The sequence below is a fragment of the Budorcas taxicolor genome, chromosome X (assembly GCF_023091745.1).
Source record: "Budorcas taxicolor isolate Tak-1 chromosome X, Takin1.1, whole genome shotgun sequence".
In the NCBI taxonomy this organism is placed as follows: Eukaryota; Metazoa; Chordata; class Mammalia; order Artiodactyla; family Bovidae; genus Budorcas; species Budorcas taxicolor.
In genome coordinates, this window is record NC_068935.1 from 122,670,266 (window position 1) to 122,695,555 (window position 25,290).

Here is a 25,290-nt window from a genome sequence, read left to right on the forward strand (position 1 = left end):
GCCTGTGATTCACCTAGCCTGGCATTTCGCATGATGTACTCTGCATATAAGTTAAATAAGAAGGGTAACAATATACAGCCTTGTCGTACTCCTTTCCCAATTTTTAACCAGTTAGTTGTTCCATATAACATTCTAACTATTGCTTCTTGACCCACATACAGGTTTCTCAGGAGGCAGGTAAGGTGATCTGGTATTCCTATATCTTTCAGAATTTTCCACAAAGTGTTGTGATCCACACAATCAAAGGCTTTATCAATGAAATAGAAATAGATATTTTTCTGGAATTCCCTTGCTTTCTCTATGTTCCAATGATCAATTTCTCCTTGACTTTTATCTAATCCATTCCCCAGTCCCTATCTTTCCTTTTGTGTTTGTGCCTGATAAATCACATCTTTACTTGCAACAAATAAAGTAAACTGCTTTTCATTTGCAACAGCCTTTCCTGTTCAGAGTTTGTATTACCAGAAATTTCTCAGAGGCCCTATAGTAGTCCTTATCTACATATTTCTCAAAACTGAAAACACAGTCCCATTGTGTATCAGCAATACTTCAGTCCTTTTGCTATTAACCTTGGTGACACTGTTACTATCTACCACACCAAGCATCCTTCACCTATTTTCAGGTTTTCTTTATCAGTTTCTGAACAGATATGGATTTTTTGCTTCTTGCATTTGTATTTTTTTCACTGTCTTTTTTTTAAACTGTTAGAAATTCTGCGGTGTAATTGTGTCTATCTCAGTAATGAGTCAGATGAAAGCCATTTCTTTACCAAAGTACTTTAAAATCTTGGCGTATAATGTCTTCAGTTCAGGCTGCGGAGACACGAGGAAATATACCTAACACTGCATCCTGTCTGGCGTCTTGTCTCTTTTCACAAAAGGTACTACATTTACTGAGCTCTTCAATTTGGGGCATTCACTTTAAACAGAAGCAGACTGCCAACAACACCTGATCAACTAAACACTGTGAATGAGCCCTGAATGCTATCTTATTGGATTAAGGCTTGAGACTGTTCCATCTGTACAGCCTCTTAAATCAATTTCAGGCACATGGATATTATATGTGTTAATTTGTAATGACTTCTCCAAACCAAAATAATTTACTATCGGAAGTGAAAATTGAAGAAGCTATAACTAACACTTCTAGAGTGCTTCCTGTGTGCCAGGACCAGTTCTATATGCTTTAATTAGGTTAACTTATCTGAGCCTCCTAGCAGCCCTGTAGGCAGGGACTGGTCATGGACAGAGTTGGTGATGGACAGGGAAGCCTGGTGTGCTGCAGTCCATCGGGTCACAAAGAGTCAGACACGACTAAGCAACTGAACTGCACTGAACGGAACTGAAGGCAAGGATTATTACTATCTCCATTTTAATATGAGGAAACTGAGATGAGTAAACTGAGGCACAGAGAGATAGTATAACCTACCTCAGGTCGCACAGCTAGAAAACAGAATAGTGATTTAACTCCAGACACTTTGATCCCAGGATCCATGTTCATAACCACTACAACAAACTGCGTCTCAAATCTTCTCATCTGCATTCTTTTTTTACAAAATATGTATTTTTGGCTGTGTTGAGTCTTAGTTGCAGTGCACAGGACCTTTCACTGCAGCAGTGCAGGCTTCTCTCTAGTGCACACAGAGCACACGGGCTCAGCAGTTCCAATGTGCAGGCTCAGGAGCTGTGGTGCACAGGCTTAGCTGCTCCACAGCATGTGGGATCTTAGTTCCCCAACCAGGGATCGAATCCACGACCCCAGTATTGGAAGATGGATTCTCAACCACTAGACCACCAGGGCAGTCCCCTCCTCTGCAGTCCTGACTTGAGATGTTTGCCAATCACATGTAATTCTCCAGGTTCTCCTGCTGAGGTACTTTGTGACCTGGTGATACTCTTCAACAATAGTTCTCATTGCTGCTAAGTTATAGCTATCATTTATAGGGAGATGACTTATGTGCCAGACATTATGCTAGGTGCTTTTACACTTCTTTAATCTCATTTAAAAGATGCTTGCTCCTTGGAAGAAAAGTTATGACAAACCTAGACAGCATATTAGAAAGCAGAAACATTACTGTGCCGACAAAGGTCCATCTAGTCAAAGCTATGGTTTTTCCAGTAGTCATATATAGATGTGAGAGTTGGACTATAAAGAAAGCTGAGGGCTGAAGAATTGATGCCTTTGAACTGTGGTGTTGGAGAAGAGTCTTGAGAGTCCCTTCGACTCAAGGAGATCAACAGTTCATCCTAAAGGAGATCAGTCCTGGGTGTTCATTGGAAGGACTGATGCTAAAGCTGAAACTCCAATACTTTGGCCACCTGATGTGAAGAACTGACTCATTTGAAAAGACCCTGATGCTGGGAAAGATTGAGGGCAGGAGGAAAAGGGGATGACAGAGAATGAGATGGTTGGATGGCATCACCGACTCAATGGACATGAGTTTGAGTAAGCTCCAGGAGTTGGTGATGGACAGGGAGGCATGGCGTGCTGCAGTCCATGGGGTCGCAAAGAGTTGGACATGACTGAGCAACTGAAATGAATCTCACTTAATCTTTTCAACAATAACAGACTTGGCTATTATTATCTCCAGTCTTTAGATAACCAAAAGGAAGCCAACTGAAACTAAAAAACTTGCACAAGCTCAAATAACTAGTAAGTGGAAGTGCCAGAATCACTCCAAAGGCTGTGCTCTTACCCAGTTAACAATATGACCTCCATCCCTTCACTCATCTCAACCCAACCAGCTCTGGGAAAGCAGTTCCCATCCACTCTTCAGCTCACTCCTCTGTTCCTCCAGCAGGGGTGCCTGACAAGAACCCTGAAAAACCCCTTTTCTGATTACAAGCAGAATTCCCTAGACCCAGATTTCAGTCCTGGCTCTGATGCTTGGAGGGCACTGAGGAAATCAATTAACTACTTTGAGTCTCTATGTCCTTTTCTGCAATACCCAGATAAATACCATTTATTTCACAGGTTCAGTGTGGTGTTTAAAAGATAATGTACATGAATGTGGCAAATGTGTCAGTATCTTTCATCATCATAGTCATAGTGAGATTTTTCAGGATCAAACAATGTGTAATAAGATGGGCTGTCAGAGCTTTGGGATACTGTAAAGCACAATTATTTTCCTCTACAGCAACTAGATCAATACTTTGGAAGGCCATATCTTGGAGCCCAATGGAGAAACTTTCAAATTAAAGTTGTCACTCACTTTTGGATGATCTTATAAAATTCCAATGTTCATGTACAAAGCTAGGATTGCTTGTTAAACCACAATCTCAGGAAAGAGCTACATTACAGAACAATAGTTATTTAATTAATTTTTAAAAAACTACTTTTTCAAGAAAATCTAGTGAATGGTAAAAAGAGGGGGTTTTGTGATGAAGAAAAGTTCTTTACCAGAACTATCTGTAGGAAAGCAAGTGACAGTGGTTATGATTAGAAAGGCCTGCAACAAATGTTATCTACTGAAAAATATATGTCCCATAATATTAGAATAAAAATTATTATTTCTCCATCAGAAACTTACTATAAATATACAGTCCAATTCACAATAAATTATAGAATCATATGTATATGCACTTAGTTTCCCAAAACACTCATAAAGTTTAATGAAGTTAACTCACAACAGGCAAGATTTATTACTAATCATTTACTATGAATGAAGCACATAGACTATTTAACAACAAACATCATATATTCACCATTAGAACATGTACATTAATTGTAAAATACTCAGTTTTCTTCACTCTTTCCTTTATGATCAAATTAGACCAAATCCAAACTCATTTGCTTTACGGTACCCACTCAGGTACCCATTCTTTCTGACACTTGCTTTACTGTGAATCTGCTCTGAATCTTATGACATGTCTGGCATAATGAGGCTCATATGTAGCCAAGGAATGAATGAAAAGTTGGTGCTTTATGGCACAACCAGATTTAATTGCCTAGACTTGGGTTAGTAGAAAGGCATGAGACCAGTACAACTTGCCAGGAGAAAAAAAGAAAAAAGAAATATAGTAAATTTAGCACTTACTGCCTTGAGGTCTTCATTAATGTGAGTATCATTCATTATAAACTCAGGATAGCCAACTTTTGCCAAAACAGCTCTTGCCTATAAAAAGGAAAAAAAATGATGTCAGAATTTCAGCACTTAAGTCATTAATAATCACAGGATGTAAGAATGTAACCTTCATCTGAAAACTCTATTTACTGAATATCTACTATATGTAATCAACTGCGAAGGACAAGAAATTTAAAAAAATCTAAGTCCCTTCCCTCAATATGTTAAAAGTATAGTGAATGTAGCAAAGAACTATATAATTCAACATAAAGGTTTAGATATAGACGATATTATCTATAAATAGATAACTGTATTTATAGACAATATTGTTAATGAAGTCCAGAGCAGATACTATTTCCTCATGGGGAAAATGCTTAATGGAGAAGGGGATCAAACTGAGTCTCAGAGAATGGCTGGAATTTCAAAATATAGAACTAAGAGGAAGGAATTCCAGGAGAGAAAACAGCAGGGGCAAAGTCAAGGAGATGAAAAACAAAGCGTACGCCAGAGAGATGGTGAGTAGTTGCACGGAGCTGGACTAGAAAGCACAAATGGTGGACAGAAACCAATGCAGGAAAATCAACTTCGACCTGTTCCCAGGGTTTCCCGAATGCCATGCTGAGAAGTCTGTGTCTGATTTCACAGACAAGAGAGAACAAAGTATTTTTAGCAGCAATAAAATGAGTCACCCTTCAGTGAGATTATCTGTGCAATCCTGGGAATGATGGCTAGGATGCCAGAAAAATTGGAGGGAGGGGGTCTAGACTAACTGAAGATGCATCATAACCATCCTTTTGATAGACATACCACATATTCCCTGTTTTGCAGGATACAGGAAATGGATAAAGGAAAAAGCCGTCTCAGGTACATACAAGGAGGCTCCACAGCAGGGACGGGCAAACTATGGCCTCTGGGCCAAATCTTCTCTCTGCCTCCCCACCCCCCATCTGTTTCTATAAATCAAGTTTCACTGGCACAGAGCCATGCCCACTCCTCTTCATGACTCATTTAGATGGCTGCTTTTACACTATAATGGCAGAGTTGAAGAGTTGGGAGAGAAACCCTGTGGTCCACAAAGTCTCAAATATTTACTCTCTAGCCCTTTACTTTAAAGAAAAGGTTTGCCAACCCTTGCCCTCAAGAAAATGTCTCCTCCAACGCCCCCAGTTCAGGGTTTCACCAAAACAAAAGAAAGCTTACTCACAGAGTAAGCACAATGGCAGGGCTCTGGCCAGATCCCTTTTATCACTTCAGCACATCTCTCTCCAGGATCTATGTGCTTCCTTTCTAAAGGCAAGCGCCTGAGACTCTGAAGGCCTGCCCAAGGGCTACTAGGACACCTTATGTGCACTCAAAACAGCTCCTTCCTTGCGAGTTTATCTGCCTTGCGCCCCCAGCTCCACTGGCGGCCAAGCAGCCCTCAGCCAACGACTGACTATAGCAGGAATGTGAAAGCCCAGCTCCTTTGCTTCAGTTCAGGATGGAGTATAAGGTACAATTTGCATGCCAGAGTTCCCTGCAGGATCAGACTATCTGAGACTTCCCCTGAAATGGGACCCGGGTCCATCTCTTACCCTTCCCAGTCTGGCTTCCCTCTTTCCCCTGCTGGCTTCTCCTGGGAGCACTTGCTGAATAAATCATAAATCATTTGAATGTGAATCCTCATCTCCAACTCTGCCTCGAGAAGACCCAATGTAAGACACCAGGCAATCCCAAACATATTGATTTCATTCCAGCAAAGCTAAAACCATTGCCCTTTGCACACTGCTCTTAGTAATGAGTCTTTTTTTCCTTCAACCCTTTCAATTTTCCTTACTCAAGAAAGAAATAGAATAAGATAGTACGTTTTCTTGATCTTCCCTGAGATAATTCAAATATTAAATGTCAGCAGAAACTTGAAACTCCAGACTCGGAGAAGATTTTACAAGTGCCATAGGACACAGTCATAATGGTTTTGCTATTCCAGACTCAAATATAGTACAGATCAAATTTTGTCTTCAAAGCCCTGTGAGTTACACTGAAAGCCTGATGTGACCCAGACAGCAGATAACTAGAGGTTACAGCTCTCCCCCAACACCAAACAATACAGCATATGTCTCTAGGTTACCTTCTCCCGAAACTCTTCTAATATTTTCCTCATTGTGTTTAATTCCTCGCTGTGTTTTATCAGCTCACCACAAGTCATATATATAACTATAACAAATAAAGAGCTCCAGATAGCTTAAAAAAAAAAAAAGGAATATACAAGCTGAGTCATCCACAATTGTTTTCTGAACACCGCTCTTTCCAGAGCATGCTGGTGAATTATGCATTGTTTTTCAAATCTCACGCTCTGGGTCCCCCACTGCACTACAGAGCTTCACAGAATATATTACCTTCTGCACTGTATATGCAGGTCATTGAATCCTTTTTTATTATTTAGCAATACCATGATTTGAAGAGAGCCAGAATAGAGGTATAAAAAATCTCCATTCATCTGCTACGAACACAAAGATAAAGTAATAATACTAATAGCAACACTGCCAACATTGGAAAAGAATACTTCTTCCCCCAAACTGTGCTGTGTTGTTATGCCTCTATTCAAACTCAAGTCATCCCTGCCAGTCAGCCTGTTGTCACTTCCACATCTTCCCACCCCATCCCATGCTACTCTCCCCTGAGAAGCCTCAAAACCCCATCTCCCCAGACCCCTTGGGACCTGGCTTCCAGGTCAGACTTTGTGAATGAAAAGAATTCACAGGAGACAGGAGGAGTAGAGGAGGAGACACCAGTTATTCACTCACAGCCAGTAGCTCTGGGCAGGCATGGCGCATCTGCAGGTAGCAGATAGAACACTTGGCCAGCAGCTCCCACATGCTCTCTGCAGAAGACCCCTATGGGTATGAGCAGCAGAGACCATGGGCAGGCTCTACACTTCGCTGCTCAGCCCTCCTGATGACTGTATAAGCCTCCAAATCCCTGTGTTACACACCTTTCCGTTTGACACACTTAGAAGGGCGCCCACTCTCCAAATAAACTCTGAAAGACCCTTTAAAGCAAATAACTGATGACATCACTTTGTAATTTTTCAAGAATGGGAAGAAACGAGGCACCAACAGCTTGATGGCAAAGCATTAGTGAGGCAGGCCTGAAATCAATTACTCCATGGGTTATATGGAAAAGAAGGAAAGGCAAGGGCCACAGCAAATACTGAGAGAATGGGGGGATAGATGGATAACAGACTGCACGTTATATTCTGCAAGAAACATTTCCCAGGCTGTTTGTGGCTGATCAAAAACTCCAGAGTCTTCCATAACCAGTACGTGCACTTAGTTCAGTTGAGTTGCTCAGTCGTGTCCCACTCTTTGCAACCCCATGGACTGCAGCACGCCAGCCCTCCCTGTCCATCACCAACTCCCAGAGCTTACTCAAATTCATGCCCATTGAGTTGGTGATGCCATCCAACCATCGCATCCCCTTCTCCTGCCTTCAATCTTTCCCAGTATCAGGATCTTTCAAATGAGTCAGTTCTTCACATCAGGTCGCCAAAGTATTGGAGTTTCAGCTTCAGCATCAGTCCTTCCAAAGAATATTCAGGCCTGATTTCCTTTCGGATGGACTGGTTGGATCAATGAGTCAGTTCTTCGCATCAGGTGGCCAAAGTATTGGAGTTTCAGCTTCAGCATCAGTCCTTCCAATGAATATTCAGGCCTGATTTCCTTTAGGAGGGACTGGTTGAATCTCCTTGCAGTCCAAGGGACTCTCAAGAGTCTTCTCCAACATCACAGTTCAAAAGCATCAATTCTTCGGCGCTCAGCCTTCTTCACAGTCCAACTCTCACATCCATACATGACCACAGGAAAAACCATAGCTTTGACTAGACAGACCTTTGTTGGCAAAGTAATGTCTCTGTTTTTTAATATGCTGTCTAGGTTGCTCATAACCTTTCATCTTTCCTTCCTATTCTTTAGAACTCTGCATTCAAATGGGTATATCTTTCCTTTTCTCCTTTGCTTTTTGCTTCTCTTCTTTTCATAGCTATTTATAAGTCCTCCTCAGACAGCCATTTTGCTTTTTTGCATTTCTTTTTCTTGGGGATGGTCTTGATCCCTGTCTCCTGTACAATGTCACGAACCTCATTCCATAGTTCATCAGGCACTCTATCAGATCTAGTCCCTTAAATCTATTTCTCACTTCCACTGCATAATCATAAGGGATTTGATTAATGTCATACCTGAATGGTCTAGTGGTTTTCCCTACTTTCTTCAATTTAAGTCTGAATTTGGCAATAAGGAGTTCATGATCTGAGCCACAGTCAGCTCCTGGTCTTGTTTTTACTGACTATATAGAGCTTCTCCATCTTTGGCTACAAAGAATATAATCAATCTGATTTCAGTGTTGACCATCCGGTGATGTCCATGCGTAGAGTCTTCTCTTGTGTTTTCAGAAGAGGGTGTTTGGTATGACCATTGTGTTCCCTTGGCAAAACTCTATTAGCCTTTGCCCTGCTTCATTCCGTACTCCAAGACTAAATTTGCCTGTAACTCCAGGTGTTTCTTGTCTTCCTACTTTTGCACTCCAGTCCCCTATCATGAAAAGGACATCTTTTTTGGGTGTTAGTTCTAAAAGGTCTTGTAGGTCTTCATAGAACCATTCAACGTCAGGTTCTTCAGCATTACTGGTTGGGGTATAGACTAGGATTAGTGTGATATTGAATGGTTTGCCTTGGAAACGAACAGAGATCATTCTGTCATTTTTGAGATTGCATCCAAGTACTGCATTTTCGACTCTTCTGTTGACCATGATGACTACTCCATTTCTTATAAGGGATTCCGGCCCACAGTAGTAGATATAATGGTCATCTGAGTTAAATTCACCCATTCCAGTCCATTTTAGTTCGCTGATTCCTAAAATGTCGACATTCACTCTTGCCATCTCCTGTTTGACCACTTCCAGTTTGCCTTGATTCATGGACCTAACATTCCAGGTCTCTATGCAATATTGCTCTTTACAGCATCAGACCTCGCTTCCATCACCAGTCACATCCACAACTAGGTGTTGTTTTTGCTTTGGCTCTGTCTCTTCACTCTTTCTGGAGTTATTTCTCCACTCTTCTCCAGTAGCATATTGGGCACCTACTCACCTGGGAAGTTCATCTTTCAGTGTCATATCTTTTTGCCTTTTATGCTGATCATGGTGTTCTCAAGGCAAGAATACTGAAGTGGTTTGCCATTCCCTTCTCCAGTCGACCATATTTTGTCAGAACTCTCCACCGTGACCCATCCGTCTTGGGTGGCCCTACATGGCATGGCTCATAGTTTCATCGAGTTAGACAAGGCTGTGGTCCATGCATTCCTATCCCTTATTCACACAGACCTCTAGAAAGTGCTGCACATGACAACTGGACTGCCTTCCTTAATAAAGGAGGCTCAAATGCTCTTCACTATCTGTGTGACAGTGAGCAAACTATTTAACTTTTCTGAAGCAAATACCGCCTATTAGCTATCCAATATCCACACTCCTTCTTAGGGTTGACAATGGACCCAACAAAAAATAGTTGCATCATCCAGCTTCCTTTGCAGTTAAAGGTGGCTACAGGATGAGATTTTGGCCAATGACATATAACTAAAGGTCCTTGTTGTACTGCCAGGAAACTGTTTTAAAAGATGAAGACTCACCTGGCATGTACTCTTTGCCTACAGTCCAGGGTTCTTCAACCTTAGCACTATTAACATTTCAGTCCAGATTATTTTTGTTGTGAGCTGTCTTGTGGGTTGTAGGATGTTTAGAAGCATCTTTGGCTTCTACATACTAGATGCCAGTAGCAACATGCCTCACAAGTCATGATAACCAAAGATGTCTTCAGATATTGTCAAATGTCCCCTAGGGGTAAAACTGCCCACTTGGTAAGAACCACTGCTTTAGCCATATCTCTTCCTCCTTTCCACAATGCTGATGCAATGGCAGAGATAAGGCAGCCATCTTGTAATCATAGGGCAACAAACATGAAGAATAAGTCTGCATGCTAAAAATGGTGGAATAAAGAGTTGGTGCCCTCTGGAGTCCACCATATCAGACATGAACTGCTTCCCTTTCCCCATTATGACATGAGGAAAATAAACTCCTAGTTATCTGAGGCATTATATATCATGTTTTATATCACCTGTAGCTCAGTGTAATACTAACATGGTATCCTTTTCATGAGACATAGCCTGAGGAAAAAAACAGCACCTATACTTCATTGGGTTATCTGCAAGAATTCACAATGACATGGCATATGAACCACATTTTTACGCCTTGGTCCAGAGTACATGATGAATAAATTTTGGCTGTAGTTTATACAGAGAAAGTAGACACATAATGTCTTCCAAGGATCTGGAGTAACACTGTTATGTACCTGTCTGGAGGGTCTTTCAAGGGAACCCAGGCCAGGTTAAATCCTTAACTAAATACCTTGATTACCAGGGGGAATAATGTCACTCTTTTTAGTCATAGGTCAAGTTTTAGGGACCCACACAACATAGTAAGAGAGAAAGGCTGTTGAAGCAACCCTGCAATCAATGGAGAGACAGATGGGCCCATGAGATTCTTGGAGCACAGTAGAAGATTTCTCGAGCAAAGCCAGACTCTAAGCATGAGCCACAAGAATTCAGGCTGTTTGCATTCCCCCCAAATTCTACGGACCCTTCTGAGGGCCACTATTGGCACACCTCACAAAATGGACCTAAGAAACATTATGAACGCTAATCTTAGCAAAGATCAAAGAAAAAGCTGCCTTTAGTATTCACCATCTTGGGTTCTGTTTTCCCATCCCTTCTCTTTCCTGTATCCATTCATCCCAGTACCCAGGCCCTGTGTGGTCATGCCTTCTGCTCTCTGATCATATCCAACACTGGCCTTTCATAGCAATATTCTATGTTCCAAAGTCATCTCCCCTTTCCCATCTCATCAATCAAAACTGTTATTCCCTCAAGGCAGCTGTCATTGGGCCTCTAATTTGTAATAAAATGTGAGTGACTAACAGCAATCTAATGTATTGACTCTAAAGAAATATCTGTATTTAAAAGAGTAGTTCATTAATCAAAGTGAGAAATCATATTAGAAGGGAGGTTTCTGTAGCTGAGAGAACCTTCTTTCTGATACTACTCAAATCAGGCTAATGGGCTATTCCATTTAATCCTCCTTGTGTTCTCCACATGGAACACAGTGCTGGGCATACAGCAAGTGACCAATGCTCAATAAACACTGATTTTTGTAATGTGTAATTTAGTTGATAAATCCATTCTGATCAATGGCAGTAATCATATCAGAAAATATAAAAGGTTATAGTTTAACACATGACCAAAAACATCATTCAATGCTGCTCCCATTAAGGCATATATTTCCATATAAAGAGATCTTACTGAAAGAGATGGAAAATGAGGGGAAAAAAGAAAGACACTTTCTGAGAACCTAGGAAACTGTCTGGAAAATGGAGCAATGTTTTAAATCCCTGGGACTAACTCTTGATGGGAACCAAAAGTGTATTTTTTTTAATGTAAGCTATTTCAATCAAACAACAAATATTTATTGATAATGCCCTTGAGGCTCAGGCCTCTCCTCAGTTCTAAAGGAATATAAAAATATATAAGACGAGCCATAGTCTCACTGTATTTGTATTAAAAGATGGAAGAGGAACATTCTATGCCAACTTGCCATAATCGCTACTATGAAAAATGAGCAGTAGGCTTAATTATCTGAATCTCTCTGTTTCTCAGTTTCCTCATCTGTAAAATATGGATAAAAGTACTTCTAATACCAGTGTAGTGAAATAGAGAGTTGAAAGAAGTGTTTGGATAACAAAGGAATTGGGAAAGTATAATTTTGGATTACCTAGATCAGGGATTAATAACCTTTTTCTGTAAAGGGCCAGATGGTAAATATTTTCAGTTTTGCAGGCCGTATGGTCTCTGTCACAACTATTCAACTCTGCATTATACCTGGGAGAGCAGCCATGGACACCACATAAATGAATGGCTGTAGCTGTGTGCCAATAAAACTTTATTTATAGACACTACTGAAATTTCAATCTCACATCACTTTTATGTAACATGATATATGCTTTTCTTTTGACTTTAATTATTTTAATTGGAGGATAATTACTTTACAATATTGTGGTGGTTTTGCCGAACATAGACATGAATCACCCACGGGTGCACATGTGTCCCCCCCTCCTGAGCCCCCCACCCACTCCCTCCCCACCCCATCCCTCTGGGCTGTCCCAAAGCACCAGCTTTGAGTGCCCTGCTTCATGCACTGAACTTGCCCTGGTCATCTGTTTTACATATGGTAATATATATGTTTCAATGCTATTCTCTCAAATCATCCCACCCTCACCTTCTCCCACAGAGTCCAAAAGTCTGGTCTTTACATCTGTGTCTCTTTTGCTGCTTTGCATATAGGATCGCCGTTACCATCTTTCTAAATTCCACATATAAGCGTTAATATACAGTATTGGTGTTTCTCTTTCTGACTTACTTCACTCTGTATAATAGGGTGACTTTTTAAACACCATTTTAAAATGAAAATCCTTTCTTAGCTTGGGGACCATACAAAAACAGGCAGCATGCTGAACATGGCTCAAAAGCCATAGTTTGCTGGGCTGACACAGAAAATTCAATGAGGATAGAGTTCACTGAGTTTCCTCAATTAATGGCATGGAGCCTAGTACACAGTAAGTGTTCAACATCACTTGCTAAAGTGATCCATGCTGAACAGAGTGGGGGGTGTGTATATGTGGGCATGGCTTAGCTATTTTTTATTTGTTTTTATTTTGTTCTTTGCTATTACTAGCATGTACATGCAACAAATCTTAGTTGCTTGGGAGTTTATTCTGTGCCCTAAAGTTCTTAGAACTAGAACTTTAAAAATCACAATTAATTTCTGTGAAGACAACAGACAGTTCATGAAGATTATTACTTTGAGAGAGAGAGAGAGAAGCTATCATAAATGAACCCAGGAAGAGAAAAAAAAAAAAAAAAACCTACAGGGAACACTGAAAACTTAAAACACAACATGACTTAAACTCTCAAGTCACCCCTCCTTCCCAGAATTTTATACAACAGCTTGATAGTGCTACTGGGAAGAACAGAACCAAACAATCCTACTTTGACTATGAGCTCTGAAACAATATGTAGTTTTTACACAGATGACCAAATTGATTTAAAGATAGGTCACTTGACCGCTTTATCTGGAATTTTCAAAGCCACTAAGTATTAAGCTGATCGGCAGAATCAAGACAGAAAGCTCATTTGTTTTAATCCCTGCTGACTTGGCTATTTAAGAGAGTCAGGAAAATTCTCAAACATCTTGCATGTACTACATCAAAGGAATCATTTTAATCACTTAATGCAACAGCTTAGTGTTTCCTCTGTAGTTAAGTCACTTAGCATATTTTTTCCTTTTTTAATTTAACTAACTTAAGGGAAAAAATGGAACAACTGATGATCAACTGCCCTTTTACAAACAATTTATAGCACAACTTTCTTATGCCTGCAATGGCTTTGAAAGCTTCAGTTGGGCTTAACCATGCCAAGGTCTCATTTTCCCTGATTGAGTTCTCTAATAACTATTAAACATCAATCACAATTCTGAGCTTTAAGCACCGGAAGTTCAGGATATTGTACATGAATTACACTATCCTTCAAAACATTAGCTATTTCCATAATGCCAAACAAATGACTGACTAGTGTAGATGTCTTGGCTGAAGATATGATCCTAAGCAGAGCTAACAGTATTGATGAAAATTAGCCTGGAGAACATGTTTTAATATCCTTTGGGGCTTTCTGGATTCCACAAATAATAACAACTCAGTTATCTGACAAATCAAATTTTAGCTTCTTGATAAGAATGGCAATGATTTATTATGAGTCTTCAAAAACTTTAATTCTGCAAATTGCTTTTGGGTGGGGTTCCCAGGTTCATGCATCATGTGGAGGGGACGGCAGATAAGCACCCCCATGAATCATATGGCTTTTTAAGCTCAAGTCACAGTTCTGATTGTGCAAGAGCTGGAAGACTGGAATGCTCAGATCTCAGGTCTTCCACCCTTAACTCTGCCTGAATCATGTCGCAGTATAGTGGACAATGGGCTTCTCAATCCCTGGGTTGTAAAAATTCCCTGGAGGAGGAAATGGCAACCCACTCCAGTATTGTTGCCTGGAGAATTCCATGGACAGAGGAGCCTGGTGGGCTACTGTCCATAGGGCCGCAGTGAGTCAGACACGACTTAGCGACTTAGAATGTAGTAGACAATGCCCCCTTCTCTCCGATATGGACAATATTCTAAGAAGGCATGTTCCCAATTACAAAGCAGCTCCATCCATCTATCCATCTTCTCCCTTGAAAATGCCTATTCCATGTGTCTTGAAGTTGGGCAGTTTTTCCATTCCAAAACAGGAAACTACTCTGGTACAGGTAAATGGTCATTTAGCCACACTGGGACTCAACTGTTTCCTGGTATCATGGTGATAGCCCTCTCCCTTGAGTGAGCCCTGTACCCAACAGAGATTAAAAAAAAAAAAAGAACATTTGGATTTTCTTTGTAAATAGATGGAGCAGGGAGTAGCAACTGAGTTAGGAAACCAAAACCATCCTATGATTAATCCATAAAACAGCACATCCCACTGATGGTAGGGGCCATATACCTTAAAATAGTGGCAAAGTGTGCAAGTCGCCCAGTCGTGTCCAACTCTGCAACTCCACGGCTCCTCTGACCATGAAATTCTTCAGGCAAGAATACTAGAGTAGGTTGCCATTTCCTTCTCCAGGGGATCTTCCCCACCTAGAGACTGAATCTGGGTCTCCTGCATTGCAGGAGGATTCTTTACCATCTGAGCCACCAGGGAAGCCCAAAGTAGTGGCAACTCTCACATATTCCTTTTAAAGTTGAACAGGAAAGTGGCCAGATCATAGAATTTTTTAAAAATCAATGTCTTTTTATTACCTTCAATTACATGTGGTAAACTGCTCACAAAGTTTTCACAAGTAGAACAGCTGCTAGACCTGTTCAAATGAATAGTCTAAGCTTCAATTAAGCAAATCCATTTGTCCAGACATAGCCAAGATGATAAAAGCCTGAGGGCCAGAACAATCCTATATTATAGTTAGGTTTTTATATGGGCCAAAGTAAATGGTACTCTTCTCTGCCCCACATGAAAAGAGCTCTAATGTCATGGGTCAGCAAACAAAAGCCAACAGGCCAAAACAAGCCCATCACCTATTTTTGTAAAAAAAAAAAAACAAAAAACAAAATACTGCATTTTGGAACATGGTGAAGGGATCCAGAATACACCATTGCAGTATCAAAATTACTGTGAGCTGAAGACATTTGAGAATCAACAGATACAGGAAGAGGCTTCTCTGCACTTCCCTCATCTGCCTAAAAGCAGACCTTCTGAAAGAATTTCACTGTTATAAATCCCTGATAAGGGAAGCTTCTCTTACCAGGGGGAAGAGTGACTCCTATCACCAGAGATGAGAAGTCAGTGCCAGGATAAGAAATTACATAAACAGATCTTACTAAATCAAACCTTACCTTCCACTAGTTTCTCCCATATATTTCTCACTCATTTCCCACCACTTATTTATTGTTCCTTGTAATCCTAACTCGTTCCCCTTTTAAGATGGTATATAAGGGCTATGTATAAAATAAATATGCTACAAGGATATACTGTAGAGAACAGAGAATATAACCAATATTTTATCATAACTATGAATGGAGTATACTCTTTATAAATTGTCAACCACTATGTTATACACCTGAAACTTATATAATATTATGAAATCAACTGTACTTCAATAAAAAATATAATAAAGTTTTTTTTTAATAGATGATATATAAAGCCTAAATTCTCACTACTTCATTGAGCTACATGTCCTGTGAGCTCCCAGATACCTATGAGAATAAATTTTGTCTTTTCTCCTGCTGGTCCATCTTTTGTCAGTTTAATTCACAGACCCCCAACTACTGAGCTTCAAAGGACAGTAGTTTCTCCTCTCCAACAACAGCCACATTCATGTATTTATGGATTGTCTCTGCCCACTTTCATGCTCAGGCTGCAGAGTTGAGTTGTTGCAAAAGAGACCATAAGGCCCCCAAAGACTAAAATATTTACTATCTGGCTCTTTGCAGAAAAATTATGCCAACACCTCTTTTACATAAGAAATTTCCAAATTTTTGAAAACTAACAGTAAAGATAGCAAGGGAAAAACAGGGACAAAGGTAAACCTTCTCTGACAGTTTCATCAAGATATAAATGTGATTAAACTTATAATAATGCTTCATGCTTTCTTAAGGTAAATACCTGAATTCTAAAAGAGAGTCAGCATACAAATATTAACCAGAAATGGGAATACAATGGAAAAATCAATGTACTTTTTGAGGAAAAGAAAAAAAATGTACATAAATTCCTAAAAACCATTTTCAAATGTCAAGATTCAAAGTGTTCAGAAACGCACATTGAACACCTAGTCCCTAACACCTAATGTTTCTCAGATAAATTTAATCAGCTACTTAATCCTCCTGCAATTGTTAAATTACTTAAACCAGAGGCAAGTTGGAGATCAGGTTAAATAACATACTCTATTCTCTCATCAACAGTCCAACTGACCGGGAATTGTCCTCATTTTTTCTACTGAGGTTTACATCTGATGTGAACAATTCTTTACTAGCCTGAAAAAACTTCAAACTACCGTCCTCATAACTCAAGGGAGAGACAATAAGATACCTGATGAATTATTAAATTAGGTAAATATACACTGTCATACAGTTTTTCTTTAAGATGGATGACATAGAGTCAATGTCCATACGTAATGCTTGTTCCTTTGATTCTAGAGTCCTGTGGTTCAGAGCTTCTCAAACCTCCACCCTTAAACCATCAGTATCACTTGGGAGCTTGCTAAAATGCAAATTTCTGGACCTACCTTGGACCTACTAAGTCAGAATGTCTCTGGGTTGCAACCCAGGAGTATGCATTGTAACAAATCTTACCTTAAGGCAGAGTTTCTCAATCTTGGCACAAATGAATTTTGGACAGATTAGTCTCATTTGGGAACTAATGAGATTAGTCTCACTTGGGAACCAAGGAAACATCACATGCAAAGATGGGCACAATAAAGGACAGAAATGGTATGGACCTAAAAGAAGCAGAAGATATTAAGAAGAGGTGGCAAGAATACAGAAGAACTATACAAAAAAGATCTTCATGATAACCACGATGGTGTGATCACTCATCTAGAGCCAGACATCCTGGAATGTGAAGTCAAGTGGGCCTTAGGAAGCATCACTACAAACAAAGCTAGTGGAGCTGATGGAATTCCAGTTGAGCTATTTAAAATCCTAAAAGATGATGCTATGAAAGTGATGCACTCAATAAGCCAACAAATGTGGAAAACTCAGCAGTGACCACAGGACTGGAAAAGGTCAGTTTTCATTTCAATCCTAAGGAAAGGCAATGCCAAAGAATGTTCAAACTACTGCATAATTGCACTCATCTCACATGCTAGCAAAGTAATGCTCAAAATTCTCTAAGCCAGGCTTCAACAGTACATGAACCATAAACTTCCAGATGTTCAAGTTGGATTTAGAAAAGGCAGAGGAACCAGAGATCAAATTGCCAACATCTGTTGGATCATCAAAAAAGCAAGAGAGTCCCAGAAAAACATCTATTTCTGCTTTATTGACTATGCCAAAGCCTTTGACTGTTTAGATCACAACAAACTAGGGAAAATTCTGAAAGAGAAGGGAATACCAGCCCACCTGACATGCCTCTTGAGAAATCTGTATGCAGGTCAGGAAGTAACAGTTAGAACTGGACATGGAACAACAGACAGACTGGTTCTAAATCGGGAAAGGAGTACGTCAAGGCTGTATATTGTCACCCTGCTTATTTAACTTATATGCAGAGTACATCATGAGAACTGCTGGGCTGGATGAAGCACAGGCTGGAATCAAGATTGCCAGGAGAAATATCAATAACCTCAGATAACGCAGATGACACCACCCTTATGACAGAAAGTGAAGAAAAACTAAAGAGTCTCTTGATGAAAGTGAAAGAGAAAGAGTGAAAAAGCTGTCTTAAAACTCAACATTCAGAAAACGAAGATCATGGCATCCAGTCCCATCACTTCATGGCAAATAGATGGGGCAACAATGGAAACAGTGGCAGACTTTATTTTGGAGGGCTCCAAAATCACTGCAGATGGTGACTATAGCCATGAAATTAAAAGACGCTTATTCTTTGGAAGAAAAGTTATGACCAACCTAGACAGCATGTTAAAAAGCAGAGACATTACTTTGCCAACAAAGGTCCGTCTAGTCCAAGTTATGGTTTTTCCAGTGGTCATGTATGGATGTGAGAGTTAGATTATAAAGAAAGCTGAGTCCTGAAGAATGGATACTTCTGAACTGTGGTGTTGGAGAAGACTCTCGAGAGTCCCTTGGACTGCAAGGAGACCCAACCAGTCCATCCTAAAGGAGATCAGTCCTGGGTGATCATTGGAAGGACTGATGTTGAAGCTGAAACTCCAATACTTTGGCCACCTGATGGGAAGAGCTGACTCACTGGAAAAGACCCTGACACTGGGAAAGATTAAGGGTAGGAGAAGGGGACGACAGAGGATGCAATGGTTGGATGACATCACTGACTCAATGGACAAGGGTTTGGGTGGACTCCAGGAGTTGGTGATGGTCAGGGAGGCCTGGTGTGTTGCGGTTCATGGGGTCACAAAGAATCAGACATGACTGAGCTACTGAACTGAACTGAACTGAGTAAGAAGGAAAAGGCACTGGGACTGGGGAGACTGGGAGACTGAACTGAACTGACTCTCATTTGTGTGGGTCTGTCTTGTGCATTGTGGGATGTTGAGCAACATCCTTGACCTCTATCCACTGGATGCCAGTTGACTCTTCTCCCTTACCAGTTGTGACCAAAAAAGTCTCCAGATCTTGCCAAATATCCCCTGGGGGTACAATAGCACCTTGGCTTAAGAATCATTGCTATAGGTGATTCTCATGCAAGCTCAGAGGGGAGACACAATCTGATCTGACTGTGGTACTGGAAAAGGTCAGTTTTCATTCCAATTCCAAAGAAAGGCAATGCCAAAGAATGCTCAAACTACCACACAATTGCACTCATCTCACATGCTAGTAAAATAATGCTCAAAATTCTCCAAGCCAGGCTTCAGCAATACGTGAACCGTGAACTCCCTGATGTTCAAGCTGGTTTTAGAAAAGGCAGAGGAACCAGAGATCAAATTGCCAACATCCGCAGGATCATCAAAAAAGCAAGAGAGTTCCAGAAAAACATCGATTTCTGCTTTATTGACTATGCCAAAGCCTTTGACTGTGTGGATCACAATAAACTCTGGAAAATTCTGAGACAGATGGGAATACCAGACCACCTAACCTGCCTCTTGAGAAATCTGTATGCAGGTCAGGAAGCAACAGTTAGAACTGGACATGGAACAACACACTGGTTCCAAATAGGAAAAGGAGTACGTCAAGGCTGTATATTGTCACCCTGCTTATTTAACTTATATGCAGAGTACATCATGAGAAACGCTGGACTGGAAGAAGCACAAGCTGGAATCAAGATTGCTGGGAGAAATATCAATAACCTCAGATATGCAGATGACACCACCCTTATGGCAGAGAGTGAAGAGGAGCTAAAAAGCCTCTTGATGAAAGTGAAAGAGGACAGTGAAAAAGTTGGCTTAAAGCTCAACATTCAGAAAACGAAGATCATGGCATCCGGTCCCATCACTTCATGGGAAATAGATGGGGAAACAGTGGAAACAGTGTCAGACTTTATTTTTCTGGGCTCCAAAATCACTGCAGATGGTGACTGAAGCCATGAAATTAAAAGACGCTTACTCCTTGGAAGAAAAGTTATGACCAACCTAGATAGCATATTCAAAAGCAGAGACATTACTTTGCTGACTAAGGTCCGTCTAGTCAAGGCTATGGTTTTTCCAGTAGTCATGTATGGATGTGAGAGTTGGACTGTGAAGAAGGCTGAGCACCGAAGAATTGATGCTTTGGAACTGTGGTGTTGGAGAAGACTCTTGAGAGTCCCTTGGACTACAAGGAGATCCAGCCAGTCCATTCTGAAGGAGATCAACCCTGGGATTTCTTTGGAAGGAATGATGCTAAAGCTGAAGCTCCAGTACTTTGGCCACCTTTGTGAAGAGTTGACTCATTGGAAAAGACTCTGATGCTGGGAGGGACTCGGGGCAGGAGGAGAAGGGGACAACCGAGGATGAGATGGCTGGATGGCATCACGGACTCGATAGACGTGAGTCTGAGTGAACTCTGGGAGATGGTGATGGACAGGGAGGCCTGGCATGCTGCGATTCATGGGGTTGCAAAGAGTTGGACATGACTGAGCAACTGAACTGAACTGAACCTATCAAGGCATCTGGACCCACTTGGGAGAACTCCTGATATCATATTACCCATTCACAAGAAGGGAGTTCATCCATTCCTTCAATAGTCCTTGCTTGCTAGCTCAGTCACTTCAGTCATGTCCAACTCTTTGCGACCCCCCTGTAGTCGGCCAGGCTCCTCTGTCCATGGATTCTCCAGGCAAGAATACTGGAGTGGGTTGCCATTTCCTTCTCCAGGGGATCTTCCCAACCCTGGGATCAAACCTGTGTCTCCTGCATCTCCTGAATTGCAGGAAGATTCTTTACCTATTGAGCCACCTTAATGCTTACAAAGAGCGGTGCTAGGCCCCACTGCAGAGCCGTTGCAGCCCTTCCCGCAAAGGTGAGGGGGTTCTGCCCATATGCTCTGGCAGTCACCACAGTGGCCACTGAGCACTTGGGAGGGGCAGCAGCTGGGGGTCCAGTACCCCAAGGCGCCTCAGTATTCCTTAGGCACTTTATTCATGGTCACCACTATCACGCCATTAAGGGCACTTGATGGAAAAAACACCATGATCTTGTCTCCCATCAATTTTTTAATGTGCCTCAGGCAATTGCTGTTCATCCTGATGTCTGGTCAATGTCACTTAAATCCCAGGATGACAGAAGCGAAGAATTAACAACTGGAAAGTGCTCTGTGACTATAAGTCATGATAGAAATACACCCCAAATCCCAGAGATCAAGATCTTAGAACATTAAAAGTTCTAATAACTTTTCTCTGAGCAGCTTGGTAAAATCTATTTTTAAGAAGTTTGAGGCAACTAAAAAGCCATGTTAATACAAGTACAGTTCACTGAAAAATTAGCATGCAATCCACTTTGAAAGCTAAAATCAGTCAAAGCAGGGTAATATTGCATTTAATTATAAAGATTAATCCAACCTTCATTTATTTGTGCATGTGTTTGGTCTTTTCATTTTTAACACAACACCCGAGATTCAAACACTGTCTGGTAAAAATGCCATACAAGTTTCAGTAACATCTATTAAGAGTTGCAGATTTCATCTCAAAGTGGAAATGACAAAAAGACAAGGGGAGAGGGGGAAGGAGGCAGACAGAAGCAGTGGAGACTCAATTTAATAATGAGGTTTCCACCAAGGTGATAGAACTGTGTCCTTTTCTCTATTTCATTCCCTGCCATGTCACCTGCACAAACAGTCCTAAATAACAAGTCCTGTCCTCCCCATTTACAGTATTTTCTGAAACAGCCAGATGAAGATTCAAGCGGTGTTGTGCACAACAGTGTGAACTCTGATTATGAACTACGTCCACCATACTTTTCAAAGGAATGTTACGTCTTCTTCAAAATTTGGCTTTAGTCACATGGTAATTAAGTTGATCACTTTCTTCATCAAAATATCTGTTGAATATTCAATCTTTTACTGAATGATTATTAACTGCCAAATAAACACCACAGACTTGAAAACATCTTTAAAAATTTTTTTGAGTTCCAGTTTCATCCACCCCATTAGAACTGATTCAAATGTATTCTTTCTAATGGCTGAGTAATACTCCATTGTGTATATGTACCACAGCTTTCTTATCCATTCATCTGCTGAGGAGGGAGGGGGGTTTAGGATGGGGAACATGTGTATACTTGTGGCAGAGACATGTTGATGTATGGCAAAACCAATACAATATTGTAAAGTAATTAGCCTCCAATTAAAATAAATAAATTTATATTAAAAAAAATTTTTGAGTTCTAACAAAGTACACAATAAGTATACAAATCAAAGATTTGTTTTTAAATACACACACACACACATGAACCTGCACAAGCGACTCTGAAACAAGATTTAAAATATTCATAGCACACAAAAGGCTTCTTTGGGTGCCTTTCCAGTTAATAAGCGATGCACCCTAAAGATAACCACTGTTCTGACCTCTATCTCCATAGATTAGCTTTGCCAGTTCTTGAACTTCAAAAAAAAAGTGTGTACTCTTCTGTGTCTGGCTTCCTTCATCTCAACATCACATCTGTGAAATTCATCTGTGTTTTGTGTAACAGGAATTGAGATATTATAGTTTAATATATTAATTCCTGTCTTCAAGGAGTTCACAATCAGACACATGGAGAATGTAAGGCAAAAATGGAACAAAAACTAGAAGAATGCAGAGGATAGGATGGGATGGGATGGATTCAGATAGGATGGGGAAAAGGGAAGGACCTTGTGGAAAGGACATCTTCAAAAAGGAGACTTCACAGCTAGACACAATTAGTAACAATAGAAATAACATATTTTAATAATAACAAAACTAATGTCTTTGTTGAATTTTAACTATGGATCAGGTACTGGGCTAAGTGCTTGACTTCCTCATCAGATTCAAATTTATTTTACTATAGCACTATCAGGTGAGTGGCAGGAGACAGATAAAAGGAAATGCAACCCAAAGCCATCCTCTGCCTTCACAGTTCAGGCTTGGTCATTTATTCTGGGATGCCCATGGGGTACAATCTGGAAACAAATTTTAGCTTTTTCTTTGCTCTAATTCTTAAAAGGCAATCTAGGGAAGGAAATCAGAAAGGCCCCCTATACTGAAGACAAAGCAATATGCCACAGCCCAGGGACAACATGGGCTGTTTGTAAACAGCAGAGCAAATGTCATTATCAATTATTCATCATTCAACAAAGCCAATAAGTAACCACTACACAAAACCACTTGGACTTCCCCAGTGGCTCAGCAGTAAAGAATCAGCCTGACAATGCAGGAGCCAAAGGAGATGCAGGTTCAGTCCCTGGTTCAGGAAGATCCCCTGGAGGAGGGCAATGGCAACCCACCCCAGTATTCTTGCCTGGAGAATCCCATGGACAGAGGAGCCTGGTGGGTTACAGTTCACAGGGTCACAAAGAGTTGGATGCAGCTAAAGCAACTTGGCATGTGCACATCCAATATCACTTAATTCTTACTCAAACTTTAGCCCAACAAGAGAAGAAAGCAGCAAGGTGTTGGTCAAAACCCTGAGAAGTAGGAAGGCTATAGACCATGTTGGTAAGCTACGGCCTGCAAGCCAAATTCAAACTGTTGCCTGATTTTGCAAATAAACTTTAACTGACACACACTCACATCCATTTGTTCACATAATGTCTAGAGCTGCATTTGTGTGACAACAGTAAGATTGAATAGTGTGGCGGAGACCATATGGCCTGCAAAACCCATAATATTTACTATCTGGTCCTTTAAGTGAGAAGTTTGCCAACTCCTGCTCTCCACTCTCACTAGTCAATCTGTGGTCCATGGGCCACAGGCATCAGCCTCACCTGAAAACTCACAAGAAATGCAAAATCTCAGGCCCTCCTCCAAACTTATTAAGAACCTGCATTTTCACAAGGCCCCTGGGAAAGTGGTGTACACATTCAAGTTTGAGCAGCAGTGATCTAATAAGGCTCTACTTCTTAAAATTGGCTGCTTGTTGGAATTGCCTAAGGAGTTTTATTTTGTTTCTTGAAATACCAATAGCCTGGGTCTAAGGCTGAAAAGTTTGCAAGCACTTCCAGCTCTTCCTCACAAGGTCATACAGCACCCTACACAGCTCTCATTCTCATCAGTTGCTGACAGAGGACACTCAAATAAGCACTCAATGATTAGGTAGGGTTTGGCAAGTGAGGAGAGAAGATCGGAGGGAAAGGACGCTCTCCTTCCTCTTCTACTCTGTCAAGTTTTCTCATTTCAAGATTTCCCTCTCTCTGACAAGCTCCTCTTTTGTAAATAATTTTTAATGGAAATGAGAAATTACTTAGGACAACTCATAGGACTTCTTTCGAATATGACTTTTTACAGATCTATACAAACCACTTTGCCAAATCTTACTTTTCATTTTCGAAAGCCTGAAAGAACAAAAAAAAAACTATTCCATACACCTGTCCTATAAATTCATTTTATAACTTAACATGAGAATTAAGCAAAGGCTCTTTTCTGCAGCCCTGAAGGACACAGCCTCAGCACTGTCCTTGACTCTGCTCTGCTTTGGGACAGGTCCATTCAGCTCATTATTTAATCCTTACAAACCCCTGCAAGGAGACTCTTGTTAACCTGCACGGTGATTTCAGTGCTGGCAATGCCAGAATAGACCAAAGGCAGCAGATCTGTCCCCTTTACCTTTGGTCGGCAAGGACACAGAGCAAAGCACAGCCCTATCCAATGCCGAGGGTCTTCGGTTATAAAGTACAGGAAGTCAGAACCCTACGTTCATCAGTGAATTTAAAACACTCCCTCTCATCTTATATAAAAATAAACTCTAAATGGTTTAAAGATCTAAATACAAGACATGACACCATAAAACTCCTAGAAGAGAACATAGGCAAATATTCTCTGACATAAATCACAGCAATGGTTTCCTAGGTCAGTCTCCCAAGGCAAAAGAAATAAAAGCAAAAATACACAATTGGGACCTAATCAAATTGAAAAGCTTCTGCACAGGAAGCTATCAACAAAACAAAAGGACAACATACAGAATGGGAGAAAATATTTGCAAACAATGCAAGCGATAAGGGATTAATCTCCAAAATACACAAACAGCTCATGCAACTCAGTATAAAAAAAACAAACAACACAATCAAAACCTGGGCAGAAGACATTTCTCTATAGAAGACATACAGACGGCCAGTAGGTACATGAAAAGATGCTCAATATTGCTAATTATGAGAGAAATCCAAATCAAAACTACAATGAAGTATCACCTATCACCAGTCAAAATGATCATCATCAAATAGTTTACAAATGATAAATCCTGGAGAGGGCGTGGAGAAAAGAGGCCCTCCTACACTGTTGGTGGGAATATAAACTGGT

At 40.6% G+C, this 25,290-nt stretch overlaps 1 protein-coding gene across 1 annotated transcript in view; it reads right to left on the reverse strand.

Annotated features, from left to right (window-relative positions):
* PHEX (phosphate regulating endopeptidase X-linked) overlaps nt 1-25,290 on the reverse strand; it is a 204,547-nt gene that overhangs the window by 64,532 nt on the left and 114,725 nt on the right. The window contains exon 13 of the mRNA XM_052663454.1: nt 4,034-4,111. Coding sequence (XP_052519414.1) covers nt 4,034-4,111 — 78 coding nt within the window. The remainder of the gene's footprint in view (nt 1-4,033; nt 4,112-25,290) is intronic.